General features: G+C 39.6%; 3 protein-coding genes across 3 annotated transcripts; 2 read left to right on the forward strand and 1 right to left on the reverse strand.

Moving 5' to 3' along the window:
* Positions 1 to 564: 564 nt before the first annotated feature.
* On the reverse strand, positions 565 to 1,824 carry foxe3 (forkhead box E3). The gene has a single exon (XM_053322396.1). It carries the CDS (start codon positions 1,822 to 1,824, stop codon positions 565 to 567), a length of 1,260 nt encoding a protein of 419 aa, XP_053178371.1.
* A 9,253-nt stretch (positions 1,825 to 11,077) lies between these two features.
* Positions 11,078 to 16,964, forward strand: haus8 (HAUS augmin like complex subunit 8). The gene is made up of 10 exons (XM_053322495.1): positions 11,078 to 11,145; positions 11,320 to 11,390; positions 11,683 to 11,744; positions 11,909 to 12,029; positions 12,570 to 12,686; positions 12,772 to 12,875; positions 12,975 to 13,133; positions 16,018 to 16,159; positions 16,325 to 16,466; positions 16,608 to 16,964. Exons 1-10 carry the CDS (start codon positions 11,078 to 11,080, stop codon positions 16,732 to 16,734), a joined length of 1,113 nt encoding a protein of 370 aa, XP_053178470.1. The 3' UTR covers positions 16,735 to 16,964.
* A 2,754-nt stretch (positions 16,965 to 19,718) lies between these two features.
* sac3d1 (SAC3 domain containing 1) lies at positions 19,719 to 23,011 on the forward strand. The gene is made up of 4 exons (XM_053322961.1): positions 19,719 to 19,747; positions 20,003 to 20,420; positions 21,019 to 21,301; positions 21,635 to 23,011. Exons 1-4 carry the CDS (start codon positions 19,719 to 19,721, stop codon positions 22,099 to 22,101), a joined length of 1,197 nt encoding a protein of 398 aa, XP_053178936.1. The 3' UTR covers positions 22,102 to 23,011.
* The last annotated feature ends 622 nt before the right edge of the window (positions 23,012 to 23,633 follow it).

Raw genomic sequence — 23,633 nt, forward strand, 5'->3', positions numbered from 1 at the left:
ACATTTATTTTAAAAAATGAATTTATTTTAAACGATCTGTCAGCAATGATATCACTCTTCTTTTAATAAAGATTTTACATCAAAAAAAACTATTTACATCCAAAAACAAAAACAAAAAACAGCAAACATGAATAATAACGAACACATGAAGACTTAGGGCGAAAAAAACCTCTAAACACCGGAAATATGAACGAAATGTGGCACAATAGAAATACATGAATGCTCTCTGAGATACAGTAATGGAATGTGTCAAACTGATCTAAATGGCTTTACACCTTTAAAATAGGAATGTTTTATCATGAGGCTCGGTCTTTGTCATATATCATTTCTGATCTTGGCTAAAATTAAAAAACACCTTTTTTTCTGTTTTTTTCAGTTACTTGAATGAATCTGTCCTAATGAGTCCATTTTGACATTTTAGGGCATAACAGGCTGATAAAATACAAATCCCATTAATATTCTGATTGGAATTTTTAACTATGTGTCATGTTTCTTGAATGGGACCTTACAGCGGCCTGACTTTTTGTAATTAATTATAGGATTTTTTTTTTTTTAAGGGATTTCTCACATATAGCGCTCTAATCCTGACGCAAAATTGGCTTGTCTCATGTAGGAGTTGTTGTAGGAGTTCATGGGGCTGGAGAGGCCCAGTAGCTGCTCCGTGTGCTCGGCGCAGGAGCCCGGACGCAGGGCGGGCAGGGACAGCCGGTTCCCGGAGCAGTACACTTGAGAGCTCCCGGGGGAGAAACCGGACTGGGTCATGGTGGGCAGATTTGGAGGAGAGGCCGAGGATGAGTATGGGTACCCGGCGGCCAAGTTGGAGGGGATGTTCCCGCTGTTTCTGCTCAGCATGTTCGCTGAGGGGTTGACAGTCTGGGTCTGGAAGCACGCAGACGGGTCGGTACCAGTGACCGAGCAGCTGGAGGTCATGGTGCCCAGGTCACCTGCGCCCAGCCCCAGTGCCTGGGTGTTGAGCTCTCCCCCGGGGCCGCTCTGCACCGCTGTCTGCTGGCTGATGATGTTGTCAATGCTGAACATGCGCGGCTGTCCTTGGCCGACCCCGGCAGACGTCTGGTAGTGATGCAGCATGGCCGGATGCGGGGATGTGGCTGCCAGCTGTGAGCCATAACCAGACCCTATTCCGGCGTACAAGGTGTTAGGGTATGAGGGCCTCCCCATCGGGGTTGGGGTGAACGCACTGGAGCTCTGCATATACCCGGGGTAGGTGCTCACATCTGTACGCTTGAAGCGTTTCCTTCTCCTCAAAAAGCTCCCGTTGTCAAACATGTCCTCAGCTGCGGGGTCTAAAGTCCAGTAGTTGCCTTTACCTGGTCTGCCGGGCTCCCGGGGGATCTTGACAAAACAGTCGTTGAGGGTGAGGTTGTGGCGGATGGAGTTTTGCCACTTCTTTGAGTTCTCCCTGTAGAAAGGAAAGCGCTCCATGATGAACTTATAAATTCCCCCAAGGGTAAGCTTCCTCTCGGGGGAGTTGGCAATGGCCATGGCAATGAGAGCGATGTAGCTGTAGGGAGGTTTCCCCCTCTGGACGGGCCTCTTCCTCCGGCGGCTCCCGGTGGGCAGGTGCTCTTCAGTCTGGCCCAGAGCGGCTCCGTCCTCAGTGTTTGGGCTGTTTCCCCTGGGCTCAGACTTGATCAAAATATTGTCCTTTGACCGGGCCTGCAGCATCAGAGGCGGCGGAGGCAGCGGCGAGTCCAAGCTGACATTTGGAGACATGACGACAGGACTGGCCTCGGCAGGCGAGTGCTGCGTCTCTGCGGTCATGTTGCACATGCCAGAGAAGTAAGAATAATTTGCCAGATTCATAAAAGAAAAATGTAATGGTCTTCTTTTGTTGTCGAAATGATCAGCTGGAGGAACGTGTCCGTATTTTAACCAGTGAGTTATTCCTTTGCTCTGGCCAAAAATAGCCTCTGTCCTGCCTTGGTGTTTAGGCTGATATGTGTGTGTGTGTGTATGTGTGTGTGTGTGTGTGTGTCAGTCCAGGTGAGAGAGAGAGGCGTTGACAGCTTTATAAGGCAGGGCAGGAATGACGCCACTGGCTCTCTGATGACGATGGAGGCAGCTGGACACAACTCTAGAGAAGACTTTAATATTCCTCTAATAGACAGAGAGGGTCCCATGCTGTAGCTATTGTAATAATTATGCAATTTTTGGTGTTTTTTGTATGGCGAGGTTCCCTGTGATTCAGTCAGATGTCAATAAATAGTAGGATTAGGTTTATAACACATATGTTCATTTTAAAAGGACATTTACAAAACACAGGCTGTAGGATTGACATGGTGATGTGTTAAACTTCTTGCTTGGCACATCATCCTGACACTCACAGAGATTTACCAATGACCCTTTCTATCTTTCTCTGTCCATCTCTCTGGGCTTTCACCAACAGCTGTGTGTATATCCAGGACAGAAACAACACTCGCAGAGCTGCTCTGTGCTACTCCAAACCCAACAGCCAATCCACCAATTGAAAAATAATAACAAGCCACTGAAAGCAAGCAATTGAGCTATCAAAGCTTTTGGGGAAGAAAAGTAAATATCCCTTCATTTCATTTTCATTTTTGGAGAGTGATAATCAAACAGTCCCCTGGCCAAAGAAGAGAGGTGTTATCTTATGGATTTTGAAGTCAAAACACAGTTCTGCACACAACTGCTATGCAGACAACACCCTTCAAATACAACTATGTGATAGTGGCTCTAATTGATTATTTAGGTAAGATTCACAGGGAGATGACCTGCTGCCATCACTTCTAACAACATGGAGATGAGGTCTGTTGTGGACTGTTGTGAGTAATACAACCATCAGTAAATACTAGCAATGTGTTAATGCATATTCATATACCTGAGTGGCAAATTATAAAAAAGTATGAATACATCACAAATGCATATGTTTACATACAGGACACAAGGGGTCACCAAGTGGTTTGATTGACACTGATGTGAATCTTATGGCTTTACTGGCCCTTACCAGGCAACACAATTCAACCGCAATGAACACTTTTGGGAGATTTTGGACCAAATGACAGGATCGAAATACCAAATGACAGGATTTTTTGAAGAAGAAGACGAATGGTGAAGAATATATGCCATGTATGTCAAAATACACAACAATTTTTCAGACTGCTAATGAATGCCAACTGTCTTAGTAAGAAATATTGCATCTTTTATTTCTTTAATTTGTCTATAATATATGCATATATGTACATGGTAAAAGGGGCAGATAGCCTAAAGAAAAGAAAGAAAGAAAGAAAGAAAGAAAGAAAGAAAGAAAGAAAGAAAGAAAGAAAGAAAGAAAGAAAGAAAGAAGATTATGTCCACAATGTTTATGACAACATAGCTAATCTAATATTAAAAAAAATATAGTGCCAATAATGACACCAAAGTCATTAATCATAACCGCCCACTGCTCGTCTAGATGCCTGTTTCCCGTCACCCTCAGTCCGCCAACACAAAATAGGTGGCACCCCCCACAGATGACTGTACCCCTCCCGACCCAGCCGCAGCTCAGACAACACTAAGCCCAGCTAGCTACTCACAGCCAGTGGCTAACAGCTTCAGACAGGCGTGGGAGCGCGGCTGTATCCAAGCAGGATCTGCCCCCAGAGCTGCCAGGTCAGGCAGGACAAACAGGGGCTCAGGCCAGGAAACGGGCCCTCTGCCTCGGGGCCTGCGGCCTCTTGCTAATCCCCTCCCCAAACCACCCCACCACCCCACCAGAGCTCTCCTACACCTCTCTGTACCTCTACATTCCCTGTACACTCATCCTGTTCTGTGATCATTTTACTCATTGATGATCATGTTAATGTACAGGCTCAACACTGCACTTTGCATGCACATAAACCAACATGCATGTGCATTTCTGTGTGAGTGCAAACCTTACTTCAGTTTCACCTTGTGTAACAATCACAAAATGGCTGATATTATCTGCAAAGCCAATGAGTAGAACATGTAGAACATTCCGGGATGGTCAAACATCCCAGATAGTGATTGCCAACAGAGAGCCAGATGTGACACCTAAACAGTTCTGAGATCCAGTGTTTCCAAAATACGTTCTTAAAAAAAGTTATTTTCTGTGCTAAGAATCACAATATAGGCAAGTTTTTACTTTTATTTTATTAGATAAAACAGAATTTCAACAGGAAAAGTAGCCACCTTGTAAAGATACTAAGCAAAAAACATACATATAGAGTGTACAATTTATATCTCATGACGTTTGATTAAAGAAAAGAGGCAATAAAATAATAATGAAAAAATGCATCGCATCATTGGAAACATTTTAGCTACACTGTGCACAAATAGCTGTGGTTCCTGCTGGTCAGAAACATGGGTTCGCTCAAGTTAAAGAGCTGTGAAAGCTGTTTAAGTTGATTATGAGGAATCTAAGACAGAAGGTTCTCTGTAAAATACCCTATAACTTTAAATATTTTCTTCCAACCCTAATATATAAGACCCTAATATACAGTTAAAGAGAATGATTATGTATTATGAAATATTTGTTGATTTTTATCATGCTGTATCGATTCATTTATGTTCAGCTTGTCTTTCATGTTTCCCTGGATCATTTATCTAAAGGTGTTTTATTGCTGCTTTTGAATGTTAATTTTATATCCTTAATTTTAAAAAATGTAATCATATTAGCAAAAAGAACAAATCCATTTACACTATTTATAGCAACTTTATCAACAACTAGCTATTCTGACTGAAGAGCTCACATGCTTTATGTTCCATACACTAGTTTGTGAAGCTGGAAAAGCATAATCAATCAAAACAAATAGTAAATTTGAATTACAATTTGTGGAGATTGTTTCCATCTTTATTTGAAGTCATGCTAAAATCTAGTTGGCATCAGTGATGGATCTTTGTCAGCTTCAACTGGGACAATTTTCTTGTGAAGCCCACAAAGAGATAACAGTGACCGTATTTTCTTTCCAACTTTCCAAAAAAAAAAAGCAGTTATACCTATTTGCAAACTATAAATGTGTTTTTAGTTGAAAATGTGGTCTTCTCTCTTCTTGAACATGACATTATAGAAGCACGAGTTAAATTAATTTTTCTATGAGAGAGTGAAACACGGTAATTGACTTTTGTAAAAGCAGTTTGGTGTGTTTTCAAAATGTTCCTGCATGCATTAAAGCAGTCATCACGAACCCTGCTCTTGGAAAGCTACTGCCCTGCATGTTTTAGGTATCTCCCTACTCTAACACACCTGATTCTAATAACTCATTATCAAGCCCTTGACAAGCTCCAGCTGCTTGATAACGAGCTAATAATTAGAATCAAGTGTGTTAGATTGGGGAGATACCTAAAACACACAGGGCAGTATAGCCCTCCAGGAGCACAGTTGGTGACAATTGCATTAAAGGGAGACTCATTTAAATGTTTGTGGCAGTTTGTGAGAGACGCACTTCACAAGATGTGTTTCCTTAAATCTGGACTATGCTTGCAAAAAGGGATTTGAAATCACAATTTCATAGAAAAGCAAAGAATCCCTTAAACATGCATTTCTCTCCATTGTTAGATTTTCACCTGTGGTCTCTAATGGTAGCTGGTCTGTAGGTTCTCTTCCTCTTTTTGATGAAATCCTGAGAAATACAGAGGATGAGAGGGGACAGAGGGAGTTGCTGAGTAAACACTTGAAATCCATTCATTCGCAAAGTGGCTCCAGGGGACGAAGGGGGAGGGGGGGCATGAGAAAAAGAGGGGGAATAAAAAGAGTGAGAGACAGAAAGAGAAAAAGAGGGAGACAGAGAGAGAGAGAAACACACGAGAGAGCGCAACCTTTTTCTTGCTCAAGCTCATCAAGTACGGGCCAGGGCTCCTGAAAACGCAGGGATTATCAGGGTACTGGGGCTGTGCTGGCCTGGGCCGCCTCTGCTCACTCCTGCACTGCACGCTACACTGCCCTGCTAAAGCACTGCACATGGTTCTCACACACACACACACATACACAACCAGTCATGCTTGCTTATATGGTGCACATCACTCATTCGCAAAAATTCACATTGATAGGTAACACATAGATACAAAAAGACAGATAATCACACTCACGCACAGTCCTCTCATCACTGAATAAATTAGTTAAAGTATACTAACCTCATCTCTAGACTTGCCTAATATTTATAGATATCTAAGCAATACATATGACTATCTCTATATATGACTATCTCTAACTTAATTGTCATTTACACCTCAGTTTAAAGATACATGTAGCATTGACCATAGAGAAATATTTAGAATCCAATTGGTGCATGACATTTTCTCCTGCAATTGTATATTCATTGAGGAACATTAACCTTTGATCTCTAGTGAAGAAACTGAAAATGTACTAAATGTTCCTCAAGCTTCTGCCTGGATTAACACCCCCTCTGCCACAAAGACACCTTAGGAAATCCCCCAGACTCCAGCACTGCTGCCGGGGATACTAACAGATCATCATCCACGAGAGTGAACGCCAAATTGAGGTCACATCCTGATAAGATAAGCAATGCAATTAAAATATTAGGAAATTAGCAGCACGTGCAGGCTGTGGAAAACAAGGCTTCAGGCCATTTGATGGAGTCTTTGGTGGTGCGTTCATCAAGAGCAGCCTAAACTCCTCTGCCTTGTAACAAAACTGTCGTTCATTAAGAAAGAAAAAGACAATGGTATAAGCTTTAGACTACCCTCAGAAACTTATTTTTTTGTGATATCCAAACTAAAGGTCAACAAAGCGACGACTGACAACTTAATTTAAATTATCTTCCTTTTCCAGTGTTAATAATAGTGAATTTCCAGTAAAAGTAGTTTTTTTCCCATTTATGAAACTTCTGTGGCTATTGTTGCTATTGTTGCTACACTTCTGCATATTATTACTCTTTCTATGTATGTACACACTATATACTAATAGAAATGAACTGCAGCTTAACAGCTTTAAGATGACCAATACAGCCAAAGTTTGGATTTGAACATTTTAAAGGGATAAAATGACCTGGATAGCTGCCCAGATAGTACGAAGGTGAGAAGTAAACACTGTAATAATACTCCACAGCTTGCTACAGTGAGCCAACAGAGAGAAGCTTAATGACTTAATACTGGGAGCTCCTGTAGCTCGCTGGCTGTAGTTCGTTGGCTAGGCCCTGCTGCAAGAGCCACCAAGACCAGAGCAAACACAGAAAACCATACACCCATCTGCTCTGGAGAACTGAGCTGACCTTCAACAAAGGTACACCATTATTTTGGTAGATATATTAAAAATAACTAATTCAGTAAACAGTAAAAAAAATTAATTGGATAACAACTTGAATGTTGAATAAAGGAATGCGTGTGCACATGAATAAATAAACTGACAAGACAGGATATACTCTTGAATATAGTTCCATAATACGATTTAGAGTGGTGTCATTTAGTTCAGATATCCATTTGAATGCTGCAGATGCTGCCTGTTGTCCTTACTGTATAAGGCACTGTGTATTTGAAGCATTCCTGTAAGGCTATGTGGACCAGACTGGCAGACTGGGGAGTGATGAGTAACAGCTTACCACAAAGGGAAGAGGGACGGGAGTGTGGGCTGCATGGTTCGGTAGTGTGTGTATGTGTGTGTGTTTAGTAATGAGTACATACATGTGTAAGAAGAGCTGAAAACAATTTTCATTGAAAACACAAATTCAAGTCATTTCATCTCAAATTTGTTATCACCCTAAAAAAGTGGAAAGTGGCAAAGCTGAGTATCAGTGAGGTCACAGTGACATAGACAGTTCCTTCAGACGTCAGAGTTTCGGAGCAGAGAAAGAGAGAGGCAAGAAAGGTGGGCTCAAAACAGAGACAAGGACTTTCATTCAATAACTCCATGTCTCCTTACACTGCTGTCTTTCAACGTGCACTTTTCCATCTTTCACTTCAGCTCCTCAGCCTCAGACTGGATCTTTTACACCACAAAAAAGTAAAAGGAAACCAGCCATCCAGTAAAACATTTGTATTACTTAGTCAAAAGTGTAACTAATTGAATCCACAAGAATCCACATTGCCAATAACGCATTCATCAACAGCACCTACTGGTACTGGCATTGCTTGGTGGTGAGAGATGGACAGCCGGCATGCAGACACACAGCAGCGAGCCTCGAGGCTTTATTACACTGAGAAAGAGAGAGGGAGAGAGAGAGAGAGAGAGAGAGAGAGAGAGACAGAGAGGAGAGCAATGATAAGCCCCGGCCTTTACACACAGATAAAGTAGAACACACACACACATCCCATACTTGTCACACACAAACACACATCACATACCGCACACACACACACACATTTTAGTGCCAGGCCCAAATGTTCAACCTTTATCGTGAAAATTAATTAAAGCAGAAAGGTCAGGATAAATCAAGTTTCAAAGACTGGATGTTATTCAGCAGACACATTTAAATTGAAATTAAAATCTAATTCAACTATTGTTTTAAAAATCATATTTCAAATACTACACTGGGACACTGTGGTAGGATACAGAGTAAAATTCCCCAGGAAACATTGTCCATATTTAATCCTTAGAGGATACATTGTCAGTAGAATATCTTTTTCATATTTGTGGGTAATTTTACATTTATCTTGATGTAACTTCTGGCTGTTTACTAACACAATTTTTCTCCTTCTCTCTGGTTTATCCATTCATGACTGTTGAAGTGACTGTTTACCATTCAGTCCCACACCCACTGTCCTCCTATTGTCCTCCTGTCATCCAAGACCAGCTCAGACAGGTGGGATCAGCAACCACTATGTTCTTTAAGACTTGTGCGCACAAACAGCAGGTAAGATAACTTTTTAAGCAGATATCCACACATATGGGATGAAGACACATATGCAGGGTTCATACACACCAGTCCCCAGTTTACAACACCAAAAAGAAGGCTTGAAAGTACATGTTCTTTCCAAATCTATGGGTTACTTTGGGTGCTCTGGGTGCAACAGATATGCAGCTTTGGTGGACTGGATATGGACACCCTTGCCTGCAAATGTAAGTGAATAAGTTGCATTGTCACTTCCTGTTAACCTTGTGATGGCCTGGTTTCTTGCTCAGTGTCTGCATTGCCCTCCAACCATGCACCCTCCATCCACCCCTTAACCCTGAGGAAGGGAATGAGTAATAATTATATATTAATCCAAGTTGATTTTCCATTAACATAAAACAGGGAGATAAAGTCTTTAATGTAATTTAAATTTGCAGTCTGACATTATATTTAACTTGAAGGGATTGTCACCAGACATTTTACCCTCTTTTTACCCTGACAGTGAATGCAGACCCTTACACCCATCTAGTGGTTACCAGATCAACTGTAGTTTTTATGTTCTCTAAGATCCATGAGCAGATGTTCTTTCTCTAACATATAACTTTCACCTGCGCGATTTAATGTAAAAGCCTGTCATATATCTACCTATGTCACAGTCTCAACAAAAAACAGAATAAGTGTCATCAATAACACTGATGATTGCATTTGCTTTATTGTATAAGTGTTATTGCGCCCACATTATGGTTACCCCCTGTATGAGCAAGAAAGGACTACTGCAGTAGAGAGACAACAGCTATACGTATGATGAAGAGGTTAAAGAATTATTAAAACAGAGCGTACTGGTAGCCGAGTGGTTACTGTGCATGCCACATAATGGCAGCATCCCTGGTTCAATTCTGGTAAGGAACCTTTGCTACAGGTCATTTCCCCCTGTCTGTTTCCTGTTAAAACAGAATTGGGGCTCAAGGATGAGTAGAATTCATAGAGGTAATTTTCACAAAGTTAGAAGAAAAATCCTACATCAAAATAGAGCGTATCTAATAATTTTGGGTGGTAAATCAATTATGTGAGTAAGTCTTCGTAAAGTCAGCATCTTCCACTTTTTTGAGTCTGAAAACTGACAATGAATAAGTCACCGGTTCTGTCAAATTTAATACTTTAGGTTTGAGGTAGTCTATTGTAAAATCATGATGGGTGCTGTCATGTCCCAGGATGTTTGCTTTCTCTTTGGTGCTCACCATTATTAGATAAATGTAGTTAATATATTTAAAAAAACTGAGAAATAAAAAAATAACTTGAGTTTTCCTCTTAAGGCTGTAATGCTGGTGTGAGTGTGTGTACACATCAGTGTTGGTTTTGGTAACAAGTTGCAGTATAAGTTTTGATTACCAGGTCCAAGGACTGGAACAATTAAAACAGAGCAGGATTCATACGCAGGAATGGGCTGTTGTATCATGGAAAACCTGTTATGGTATCATTTGGAAACAAGATTATATTTAATTATTTATAAACATATTTTGATTTTGTGCCATCTTTGTGACTCTATACACTCAACTAAAGTAGATTTCAACATACACCTTCAAAGTTCACACGCAATCTGCCACAAATGTACAAAGTAGAAGAAGAACGGATCACGTAAGCCCCATGGTTTATACTGGAGTGGGTCTTTATATTCTATAGGCCTAGAGATGGGAGAAACACCACGGGCAGGTTGGCAAGCAAAATTGGCAATGCAGTACATAGTTATGCTCAGGGGCCATCAAGGAGTGCAGTTATACCAGCATGGATTTTACCCACACCTGAAATAGACTTCAATATGTCAGAAAGCATAGCAACACATGACACTGCATATCTAGGCATAGTAAAGGAAAACTTAACACAACTGGGAACTTTATCTCCAGATTTATACAGATGGGGCCCATGATCTCAATAAAAAGGAAAATCAGACTTGGGGTGTGTGTTCTGAGTGTGTGCATCAGGATATCTAAATGTCAGTCTATCATCAAGGAAAACATAGCAGAAACAGATAAGAGGGGAAATGAAAAGAAAGGCTGGCATTACTTTTTTAGAAAAAAAATAAGCTGTTAAACGTCTATTTATGGAAATCAGCCTTTATAAAAGAGCACAGATTAGACTACAGTTATAACAGATCACCACGTATGGGAATATAGACATACCACGAAGTGCAACATAATCCCGACCTGCGAGAGGCAGTAGTGTGCCCCAAAGCGTCTACCCTGCTGGAAATGAACAGAAGAAGAAGGAGGAGGAGGCGCTATATCCCGTTTGCAGGCGGGCTACTTCAAAACATTATGGCGTCGAGAAGAAGAACAACGGCAGTGCCAAGTACTTTTAAGAATCCTTCAACAGAGCCAAAAAGGTAACGTTAGTACTATATTTTTTTTGTTTGTGGCCAGTTTAACTTCAGGAGGTTATATAGTTATAGCTTATCTCTTTAATATTTCGGAATTAGCTAACAAAATAAAGCTTGTCAGTTGTTGTAGTCATTTCTATATCATTGGCGTAGCTATTCAGTTTCTCTTTTTCTCTTCAGTTCGAAAAATGTAAACGCCACTAATAAAGCCAACAACAGTGGAAATGGAGCTGCAAAGAAAAGCGTTAAACGTAAGTATGCACATAAATTAACAATGGCAAGTATGTGGACCAAATTATCCGTCAGTTGTAGTTGCTGCCATTTATAACATATAGGGTATGAACTAATATAAGGATGGCCTTGTTGTGACATACCAGCTTGTGTCAATTGTAAAATCCCATTGTGAGAAGTCAGCAACGTTTTAAGTCATTTCTATAATATGATGTACCTCTATTTTGTCTTGGTGTTGTTGTCAAAAACAGGTAAATACATCACTCTGTCCCTCTGTCATTAATATCTTAAAATGTCTTCCTTAAACTTAAGCCAGTGGGACTATTGTCAAGTCCCGCTATATGCAGGCTGCTGAGAAGTCATCTCTTTCAAAGGTAACGCTACTATTTGTGTTTACAAGCAGTAATCTCACTACATTACCTGTTGGTACTTATGGTGTGGATCTAATTTGACAGTATTCTAGGAAATATTTAAGTTACTAGTTAGGTAGTGTGTTATCACAGTTGTCATGTCACTGAACTCCTGTAACAACCTGCAGACTACCTGCTCCAATGACTCTGGTGGTTTGGGTTTGCCTTCTTCACCTAAACCCAGTGGTGTCAGACCAAAGGTTGGCAATCCATCAAGACACACAATGACCCCACAGGCTCTTGGATTGTGTAAGCACTTCTACAGTTATTAGTATGCATGTGTAATTGTATATCATATGTCTGTGAATAGATTAATAATGAGAAAACCTCAAAAGGCTTGTTGTGTAAACCAACAGCAATGATGTTAACTTACTAAAAGTTTAAGTGCTATAAGGTCATCATGATGTAGTGGTGGTGACTAAACTGTTTGTGACTTATCTTTCTCACCTCTCCACTTATTTCATGTTACTTTTCAACTATACAACTTTAAATGAAGGAAAAATACCTATTATTATTATTATTATTATTATTATTATTATTATTATTATTATTATTATTATTACTATTTTAAGATGAATATCTTGGATTATAGTATATTGTTTATACTTGTAAATTTACAGGATTGCGTATGATTCCGCTTTAGGTTATATCAATTGTTTATATTTTAAGTTCAAACCCAACTTTGCAATTATCATTTTAATAATTACATTGCTTTATTCAACCTATAACATTTTCTAAGCGAGAACTATGAATAACGTTTGCATATTATCATTGTTATCTTACTTACAGCAATGATGCCACGTGAAACTGAACCATCACTGCTGGGGAAAAGTGTACTTCAGTCTACTTTCTCAGATGCAGATGGACACTGCTTTCGTCCAGATTTTGATATTTCAGTCATTAAAGGTAAACTGATATAAACCCCTAAAATGCCAGGATTTATTTACAATTTGTTCTTTACTGTAACAATTGTCTTATCTGTCTCTCTAAGATAAAACGGTAATAGAAAATGCAGTGGAACTTGAGAGAAACCCAGAGATTGAGAAGAGGAACATTGAGATGCAAACCTTTTTGTTGGCCTACCTCACAGCTAAGGTGAGCCATTCTCACATATGTGTTTTGTGGCAAATTTAACATGTCCTATTCTAATGTCTTTAAATGATCTGGTCTTGTCCCTTGGATGTTTCACTTAAGATGGAGAGCAGTACCACAAAGATCAAGGCCGAGGCAGAGGCAAGGATACTGCAGGTGATGGAGGAAGAAGAGGCGCTACATAATGAGGTCTATGAGAAGAAGCGCCAGTACCTCCTCATGGAGCAGGACAGGAATGTGAATGAGTGGCTGGATTTGCAGGTAAGAAAATGGAACTTTTTTTAGTGTGTGTGCAGTTTTAAATAACACCGCAGTTGTTTGAGCCTGTCGCATAATTATGAGACATGTTTAAATTGTTAGGGGAAACAAAACCTTAATTTCCATTTTTCGTCAGTGTCTTCTCCTTGCCAAACAGGTTAGCTGAACATTGAACACAGCGTGGAAATGCATTATAGCTAGAGGTGTGACGATACACTCAGCTCACGAGACGAGACACGATATTGGGTTCACAAGATCGAGACGAGATTTTAACTATATATATTTATGGAAATAACAACGATAAATACAAAAGTTAGATACAATCACAAATACTAAACAGTAAATTGTAAAGAGTAGAAACAATTCTAATATATAAATTAAATAAAGAATCCAATTATCACAAATTATAACATATTGCTAATAAAAAAACACAGAAATAAAAGTAAACTGCACAAATCCTGTATCACATAAATACACAAGTAGAACAACATATATACATTGTGTTATAATTTGGTAGTGTGACTCATTTTACTTTTTGCATCATTAGGCTTCCATAGCTGCGCTAGATTCCTCCGCTCCTCGTACTTCAGGCTTTCAGTGTAGAGACCTGAGGTTAACCTGCTGCTGCTCCTCTCCCCATCTCCTACTTCTGTGAGATCTTCTCAACAGGTAGAAGCTGTTAAAAGGTTTATGATCCACATGACGTGCGAATAAGCGATAGAAAGCAGATCGTCTTTTTTGGGTTTTAATTATAGCTTCATGAGACAAAATTCACTTCGACGAGAAATACTGTTGCGTTTTCGTCACACCCCTAATTATAGCTAAAAATCATGTTTCTTAAATAATATTTATTAGGGGTGTCACAGTCTCGATTGTAAATCGAATATCAATCGAAATGACCTCACGATCTTGACCTTCGAAATCAACGGAGGAATCGAAGATGTAGTATGGAGTTAGATTTGTTTCATAATGTTGTGTGTGTGCAGATCGACAATCTGTGTGTAAATGTGTAATCTGTAAATATAAACACCTTCCACAAATACAAAAAAAAGATTTGTATACTCACAAAAATATTTTGCAAATATAAAACGGATCTGCAAATACACAAACAAATTCCACAAATATAAAAAATACATTAAATTAATTTACAAATAAATGAAAAGCATTTGTGAACTCAGTTTTTATTTGTGAATCGAAAAAACATTTGTGGATCTCAGTTCTACGCTTGTGGATTTGCTTTTTACACACACAGAGTTTTGAAACAAACTTTCCGCCGGTCCGAACGAAAATCCACTCGTATCACTCGGCTATTTTCGGATAGCAAGTGATCGCCTACTGGTGACGTCATTTCCGCATATCAAAGTAAGAGCACGCAGTCTTTCTATGAGCTTTTTAAAATGTTTATCAGCGATAAGTGACGTGCATTCATGTTTCATGTCATACAGTGATTATTAGTGTGTGTTTATTTGTTCTATGTATATTATCTAGCACACACTTTCATATACATTTCTGTTTGAGTATGAAAGGCACCAGGATGCTTGTGGGCAATGTTCAGCTCTCTAAAGCGGTGGCTTGGCTGCTTCTTCAGTAAGCAGTTATCAGCCACCTCATCCTTTTATATTTTTCATTTATTCTTTCAGATGGGTAAAAGTCACAACGCACTTCACATCTTATTAGTAGTTTACTCTTACTAATGTAGTTTTAATGTCTATGTGTAAGCATTCATGTTGCGGGCTGGGAGAACGAACAGGGTGCAGGATTTTATACATTGCAATTTACAAGATGCATTGTAAATAGACCAGAAGTCATAACAATCCAACCTGTAAAGAGGGCCCCTGTAGGAAATGCTGGTGACTGACATCCAGACATCTCTTCACAACCTTTCAATACTAGTGTAATCAGTAGAAAATTATGGAGTTTAAGATTTAGACATTTTCAGCACAGCATTTAAAAGACTATTTTTTATCGTTAAACAATAATAAAATAATAATAATAATATATTTTACATTTGTATTCATTCTGTTTTATGAATAGCTGTCTTTATTTTATATATATCTATCTGTCTATATTTATTTTTATTATTGTTTAACGATAAAAATTGTCTGAATGTTGCCCACAAGCATCCTGGTGCCTTTCATACTCAAACAGAAATGTATATGAAAGTGTGTGCTAGATAATATACATAGAACAAATAAACACACTAATAATCACTGTATGACATTAACATGAAACCATGAATGCACGTCACTTATCGCTGATAAACATTTTAAAAAGCTCATAGAAAGACTGCGTGCTCTTACTTTGATATGCGGAAATGACGTCACCAGTAGGCGATCACTTGCTATCCGAAAATAGCCGAGTGATACGAGTGGATTTTCGTTCGGACCGGCGGAAAGTTTGTTTCAAAACTCCGTGTGTGTAAAAAGCAAATCCACAAGCGTAGAACTGAGATCCACAAATGTTTTTTCGATTCACAAATAAAAACTGAGTTCACAAAATTAATTTAATGCATTTTTTATATTTGTGGAATTTGTTTGTGTATTTGCAGATCCGTTTTATATTTGCAAAATATTTTTGTGAATATACAAATCTTTTTTTTGTATTTGTGGAAGGTGTTTATATTTACAGATTACACATTTACACACAGATTGTCGATCTGCACACACACAACATTATGAAACAAATCTAACTCCATAATGTAGCCACGCCCCCAATGTCACGTCCCGCAGGCGAGTCAAGAGGGAATCTGGCCAATAGCCGGTTTAATATTTATTTAAAATAGTTTTTTAAGTGTAAAAAAATATATATGTATTTGTACTGTGTGCTTGTGTGTACAAATGTATGAGGACATGGGTCTAATCCTACTAATGGAATAATGTTCCATCAGATTGCTGCACTGACTCCTGTGGCAGAAGCCGCCAAGCATTTCACAAAGGAATACAAATCTTTCGGAACAGCTATTGACACCACGCGACATGAGCTGCCTGTCAAGAATTTCTACATTGATGGGGACAGATCAGAATTTTTAGGTAATGTTTTTTAAAATTGCAAAAAAAAAAAAAAGAAACTGTCGTTGAATGAATGAATGACTTCATTGCTCAAACTCAGTTCATTTGCATTTAAAACAGTTGCATACGGTTTGATTAAACTTTATCAATTTAATAATAATCATCCACTCATTTTATCTATTTTAGAGAAAGCTGAAGCTTGCCTGAAGGACAGTGAGAAGTTGCTGGTGGAGTGCACAGAAGGAGATCATAAGGACAACAGCACTTCTCTCCAGTGCCTTAGGGAGATGAAAATAGCTTCAAAGGACATCAGTCAGCTGCTATCAGGGTGGGCACATATCTGTATAAATGCTGTAAATACATGGACTGTTCTTATATTTCTTTGGTCACAATGTTCTGCTGTGTGTTGTGCAGCCAGATTTTGACCAGGTTGCACTTGTATTCAAACATTTGCTTTCTGTTTTTAAAGTGCATTTTCAGAGCTACTGGAATTGTCATCATTGATCTGCCGCCACACAATCCACATCCAGCAGGCTTCAGAGGAAGAGCAGCTAGGCACTGCAAGAACACAGGAGCTCTACTGCACCAAACATTGAAGAATACAACACAGCATGAGATATACAGTACATGCACTTTGGATAACCTCACCACCCTGAATTTCCCTGGTTTAGATATATTTGTACCATTTGTGTCTGTAATATTATATTTGTATTGTCTGATTTTGTTGCAGAGGAATTTTTAATGTAGAATAATAGCTGCTGTATTGTCTTATAGCTGAAAGTTTTATAATAAATTGATCAAAAACCATAATTGAAACAGTTGACAATGGCACTTTGATGAAACCAACAGTATACACAGATGGTGATTTCCACTTTTATTTTGTGTTAAATGGCAAAAGAAATCTCAATCTGAACTCTGCAGTCTTACTGCTGGGGGAAAAAATATACATGAGGCCTGGGGCTTGTATATAACAGTCCAATACTTAATCGTTTAAAAGATGTTTATGTCCCAAAAGATTCAAACAGAACATTCACCAAGAGTCGTCCAGCTGCAGTTAGTTTTATTCGTCGACGAACAAACATCCTCTGAACCAAAACAACACAGACAGTCTAGAAATGATACAATGATCTCAGATTAATGTTTCCTTTTATACTGATAATTTTGCTGACCACCGTGGGAAAGTGGGAAATCCCCTTTATTTCAACCAATCAGATTCGTTTCAAAACAACCTTTCTTGGCATTGATCAACATGATGCCCATTTCTCCAGTTGCAGGTGCATGGAGTTTTTTTTTTCAGAGTGTGGCCTTGAGACTTCAGTTTTTTTATATAGCGGTTATTTCAGTTCATTTTCTTCTATACAGGGGTTACCTCAGTTCATTGGCTGATGCCCACTTACTTTGAGTTATACTATCTTAATTACAATACTGTTTTGTGACTTTTGTTGCTGCATTCTTTTCTTTTAAAAGATAATAAAAGTGTAGTACATTTAATCACATATAATTTAGGGTATAGCTATCAGATCATCAAATGTGCTTATTCACTCAGTAAGTGCAGAATCACATACACCTCCTATCATAATGCCCTCAGTTTTGATTATCTTTGGCAAATAATCAATAATCAAGCACCCTTTAAGCAGATACAACATAGTTCATTGTTAGTTTTTATCACCCAAATTTTACACTACAGGCTATAAAATGCACCTGTATGCTCACCATATAACGGAAATTAATCCTGATTTACTTTCTATTCATTTACTGATCATTTAGAAACATTGTTTTCAGGTTTTGTCACCTGTACAGCAACACAATCAATTCATCTTTATATAGCGCCAAATCACAACAAAGGTGATCTCAAGGCACTTTTCGTAGAGCAGAGGCCTGTTCTACGAAGCTGGATGTTCTCTTATCGAGGTAACTTCAGGGTTAACCCTGGGGTTTCCGTCCTACGACGCTGGTTCACTTCTTACCGGGGTAAATCACCATGGTAACTTATGCTGAACGGCTTATGTTCTGTATAAGAGATCAATGAGTATAAAAGCACCACCTCCTGACCAATCAGTTCTCTTGGAAAATGGCCTGCCCATTAGAAGATGCTGTAGACATTGGTGCGTGTATCGTGAGAGGAGCGCTTATAGAGAGAAAGAGTTTTTAGGGAGATGCAATCCTTTTGATGTCCCCGATGACATCCTATAGGTACAGACTGTCAAGCGACATTAAGTTAGTTTAATATTCAACATTCATTTGACATTCAAAATACAAACCTTCAGCCATTTGAGTGAATGATGTCAGACCAACTGTATAACATACAGACTAATATCCCTTATTATTATTTTTCAAATATATCTTTTCCTCAATTTTTTACACATGCAATAAATAAATAACCTTACCACCACTCCAGTTTCAGAACTTGTGTCAGGAAACCTGACAAAAAGTTTCGATAAGAACATCTTGTGTGCAGAGAAGCAGAATTTTATTCATATTGTTTAATTGACCAAAATGTGTATTTAAAAAAGAATCCTTGTGGCACATGAGGTATATTAGTCTGGTATATTATAGGCTACAGTTTGTTTGACATTCACTCAAATAGTTGAAGCGCAGGTTTTTGAATGTCAAATGTATGTTGAATATTAAACTAACTTAATGTCGGAAGTTTTCGGCCAGCATTCCTTCCTGGCTTTTGCTGCGGCAACAGTGTTGCTTTTGGTCTGGTTGATGTGTTTAAATTCTTCATATTTTTGAAGAATAATTGTCTGTTCCTCCATGGTAAAGTAGTCTGCTCGGCAGGGTTTCTCCATGTTTGTGATTCGTCAGACGCCACCCCTTTATGTGAGCACGCAGTGATCAAGATTGGAAAACCCTGGGTTCAATTACCGAGTTGATCGTAGTACCGCTAGGTAAATCAACCCAGGTAACGGAGAGATATCCCGAGTATGTTCATCCAGTTTCGTAGTACAGGCCTCAGGTCAAGACTGCTCTTTAATTTAAAAAGACCCCACTTTCCCACATGAGCAGGCACTTGGCGACAGCAGCATGGAAAAACTCCCCTTTAACAGTAAGAAACCTCTGGCAGAACCATAGACTGTGGGCAGAACTCATAGACTGTATGGCAGAACCGGGCTCTAAGAGGGCGGCCATCTGCCTTGAATGGTTGGGGTTGTGGGAGAGAGGAACGGAGCAGAGGGGAAAAGGAGAAATAAAGAGGAGAGATAGGCACAGTGACAATCAATCAATCAACATTGAAAATAATAACTGCAGTCAAACACAGATGGCAACATTGAAAGCAGTAAAATTTGGTATAATATATATTAGGTAGAGGTTATAATAAAATTATATATTAACCTAAAGTCGGAATCAGAATGTTATTTTTATATTTTCGACGTTGTCTTTTACATTATGTTTTCAAGGGTGTAAAAATAGAAAGAAAAAAGATGCATCATTTCATTCAAAAGTTTGTTTTCAACCGTAAACACCATAGCGTCTGATTCCGGATGTGACGTAACAGCTAAACAGCGACGGCTTATTTCTATTGGCTGGTCCGTGAAATGAACGAAGGTGACGATTTGTCTTTTTTAAAAAGCAAATGAACCGCAGGAGGGCCCCTCGTTACATGTGAGTACAAGCAGGAGTTTATTTCACATAAATCTCACAGAAACGGCATTGAAAGTAAAATCTTTTATTGTATTGTTGATTCCTTGCTTTGTGTTATTTACGTATATACACCTATGGTTATCTGTCGTTGGAAACTAGCTCAATGTAGTTGATAGCTAATAGCTAGTATGTATAGCTATCACTCCTAGCTACTGAAAGCTTCGTGTACATATTACTTTTGTCTGCTCTATTAACCACCATGTCTCCCACAAACAGTTCTCACTCCCAGAGGAGTGGTGCATCAGCAGCAGGAGGAGAGTGGAGACAAAGGAACCAAGAGCAATGGCGAGGCCAAGGAAAACCACAGGTGAGAGAGGTAGAGGATGTGAGGCCTGGGCAGCAGGGGAAGGAAAACGTGCCCAAGGGGATCTGCCAGTCGATGTGCCCTGCTCGTGAGCTGCAGGAGCGGGAGTCACAGAACCGACTGCACCGCTTTGAGATTTTAGCAGGCACAGCAAGAGATCGGCGACCTAGGGGCGATGCCCTGCGTGCTGTCAAGGAGTATTCCAGACCAGCAGCGGGGAAAGATGCAACAAACCCCACTGAACTCCGTCCACCTGCTGTATTGCTGAAAACTGTGTGCTACCTTATTGATGACATTGCTGCCTCCCCTCGTCTACATCCTTGGACTGAAGTTAGTGGTATTTACTACTAATAATAATACTATTTAACTCCAAGTTTTTACAATTGTGAAGTAGTTTCTTCAGGAAAAAGGGTAACTCATACTGTATATCAATGGGATCACTCACTGAGAATTGAAATGTTTGGTGTTTTATTTTATTGTAACACACAGTTTGGCGGCACAGCTTGTAAACCTCCTCCAAAACAACATAAATGTCCAGGAGCCTGTACATGGAGACCTATCCTCTTAGAGTCGAGTACCAAAGAGTTCCCAAATGACCATTTAGCAATTAATTCATATTTTACATTTAACATAGTGCAATCATTCAGCATCAGGACACATCTCTTTTTGAATATGTAGCACAAGCAGTGTGTTATACCATACAAACATCACTTGTATTGCAGCTGAGGCTGACGAGCAGATGGCAACAATTTTCCATGACCAATGGTCATAGATTACTTAAATATCATTTGCAGTGACACCAAAATTTAAGGGTTCTGACTAGCTAACTTGTTACTAGTGTAAGAGTGAGAAAATTGTAATATTGAAGTAGCAATCTGTGCTGCATTAAAATAAAACCCTCCACAACATATATTCTTTAATCTTCCAGGTATACAGCTTTGTTTTTGATCGGTTGCGTGGTGTGAAGCAGGACATGATCATCCAGAGAGTGAGTGGGTCGGACTGTGTTGCCATTTTGGAGCGGACGGTACGTTTCCTCATTTATGCTTCTTATCGTCTTTGTGGTGAGCCCCTGCGGCTCTATGACCCACGCATCAACGACACACACCTCCAGGAGAACCTGAGCTGGCTGTTGGACTGCTACGCATCTGAAACAGGACAGCATCCCAACCAGGAGGAGTTTGAGACTCTTGGTCTGCTCTACAACTTAGGTTGGTGACTTTGTTTTAATAATTTATTACTTAAAATGTTTTGCATTGACATATTTACATCCACGTTGAAGCGTCATGAAATATGAACAAATATCCAAAACTCTAGTGTTCTATAAACCAGCTTTTGGTGCAAAAAACTGATACTGCAGGATCTCTGTTTGTTGAGCAGTTGTGTTCATTGGTATTCACACATAGAATGAACCATTTTGGAATTCTTCATATTTTTATGTTTCTTCCTCTGTTCTCAGTTGATTCAGAACTGCTTCTTGTGAAAAAAAAAATCTTCTATCTAAACTTCTTTATGGTTTCTTTCTTTTTTCTCATCTCTCCCAGGTTCAACTCGTGCCATGCAGCACGTTATAGAGCTCCCTGAGCGGCTTCGCAGCACTCCTGCCATAACACTGGCACTGTCCATCAACCAGGCTTTTCTAGAGCGAAACCCTGTACGACTGCTTCGATTTGCCAAAAAGTTAAACTTCCTGCAGAGCTGCGCTCTGCACCGACACTTGGTGGCATGTCGTAGAGATTTGCTGCTGATATACAGTCATGGATACAGCAGCAGAAACTGTCGTTTTCCCCTAGACAGACTGTCTAAACTCTTAGCCTTGGATGCCTTGCTCACAGCTCAACTCTGTCAGGTCTATGGAGTGGAAGTTAATCAAGACAATCATGTGGTCTTCTCCAAGGCTGCTTTCACTGAGCCTGAACAAGGGAAACTGCACTGTACACTATATCACAACATAATGGCCGAAAAACAAAAAGACCTTACAATTGGGAATATAATTCATGGCCGTGCTTGAGACAAAAACGGAGAGAATAAATGATATAATAAACTATTTGTTCCCATACCTCCACAGTAGGCCACAGCTTTTACACAGCCTGTTCAACGTGGGAATAATGTGCCGTTATTCGCTTCGCCATTTTGTATAAGTGGTGCAAACATGAAACGGGGAGGGGCATTATTATTCCACCATTAAGCCAACAGTGGAGGTCGTTACATTGTCAGATTGACATCTGTGTGAAAGGGACACCCGGCATGGCGGGACGACTGCACATACGGTTCACTTTGGTTACACATCAAGCCTCTGATGTGTAACCCCAGCTATCTAAAATCACACATAGGGGCAGCATTATGACAGCTTTGTTTGTCACACTGTAAAAACAGCAATGCCAGTCTTGTTTTACGTCAGTACTGTAGGATCTCTGTATAAAGGGGTCAGTGAAATTGGCACATATTTAAAGTATTTTTCATATATCTGTTCAGCAGGGCAACTGTTGTAAATGTTGTCTTCTACTCATTTCACTCAGATGCTGCTTCATAGCACTGGAAGTTTAAGGGTCTTTTCCCCGAGTTGGGCAGGGCGTTCTCCTTGGCCGTCTGTACTAAATGTTTTACTGATGAAATGCTTCATGTTCTGTGAGTTTTAAGGTCAGTGTTAGGGCCATTGTTGGGTTGTGCTGTCTGAAAGAGCCACTCAGGAAATAAACATTCCCTCTTGGTTCTAAATGTTCTCTTTCATCCATACAGTCTTGTGTGGCCATGTACCTGGTGCCTTACCTACTTAAAGATGTGAATTACTTTTATATCGATACTATTTGAATGTTACATTAATGTCGTACTGTTTGTTTTTAAGTATTTTGGGAAACCCGCTGTGAAATAAACTGTACAAAAGTGTTCATTTATTCAAACAAATGCAGTACCTCAGAACCCCATTTCAATAAATGATATCTAAACGAGAGATGTTTTGGCCTTTCATTTGAACTCTTGGAGAGACTTTGCTGCACCTGCGCTCATTTACCACTTGAGGGCGCCAGAGATCTGCATAGGGCATCGTCGCACTCCAACAAGTAGGAAAATAACTGACTACACTTTGGACAATTCTGCTTTTGTTAGTGTTTGTATTGTGTTGTTTTTTAGGTTGTGTTTTTCAACGTGGCAGTCTTATGATGCCTCCCAAAGCGAAAGGAACTCGTTCTAGTCGGTATAGCTTTTAAAATATCAGCTGTATCAAAGGTATGTGAGCTGTGCAGGTAATTTAGTGATTTAAACTGCAGGGTCCGTGCTGTCCCCCTCTTAGAGGGTTAGTCATGCTCTCGCAGTGGAGACGTGAGAGGAGGTATTGAAGTGAATGAAGCGCAGCCTGACGCCGATCGCCTCCTGACTCGATGCTGTAGGAGCGGAGAAAGATCGAGCAACTTTCAAAAGATCACCGGGAACGATCGGGGAAGGAAGAGTTGCACGGATTTTTACATGTCAAACATTACTTTACAGTGACATTTCTGCGCGCTGAAGTGGGAGGACGCTTACAATTTGTAATGCTGAAATATGAGA

Source organism: Scomber japonicus, chromosome 7 (assembly GCF_027409825.1).
Source record: "Scomber japonicus isolate fScoJap1 chromosome 7, fScoJap1.pri, whole genome shotgun sequence".
NCBI lineage: Eukaryota > Metazoa > Chordata > Actinopteri > Scombriformes > Scombridae > Scomber > Scomber japonicus.

Bases quoted from the DNA above. Each gene is read 5' to 3' on its own strand.
- sac3d1 (XM_053322961.1), top strand. From the start codon at position 19,719: ATGAACCGCAGGAGGGCCCCTCGTTACAT. The intron at 20,421-21,018 runs GTTAGTGGTATT...TTAATCTTCCAG, and splicing joins GTCTACATCCTTGGACTGAA to GTATACAGCTTTGTTTTTGA. The intron at 21,302-21,634 runs GTTGGTGACTTT...CATCTCTCCCAG, and splicing joins TGGTCTGCTCTACAACTTAG to GTTCAACTCGTGCCATGCAG.
- foxe3 (XM_053322396.1), bottom strand. From the start codon at position 1,824: ATGAATCTGGCAAATTATTCTTACTTCTCTGGCATGTGCAACATGACC.
- haus8 (XM_053322495.1), top strand. From the start codon at position 11,078: ATGGCGTCGAGAAGAAGAACAACGGCAGTGCCAAGTACTTTTAAGAAT. The intron at 11,745-11,908 runs GTAACGCTACTA...AACAACCTGCAG, and splicing joins AGAAGTCATCTCTTTCAAAG to ACTACCTGCTCCAATGACTC. The intron at 12,876-12,974 runs GTGAGCCATTCT...GTTTCACTTAAG, and splicing joins TGGCCTACCTCACAGCTAAG to ATGGAGAGCAGTACCACAAA.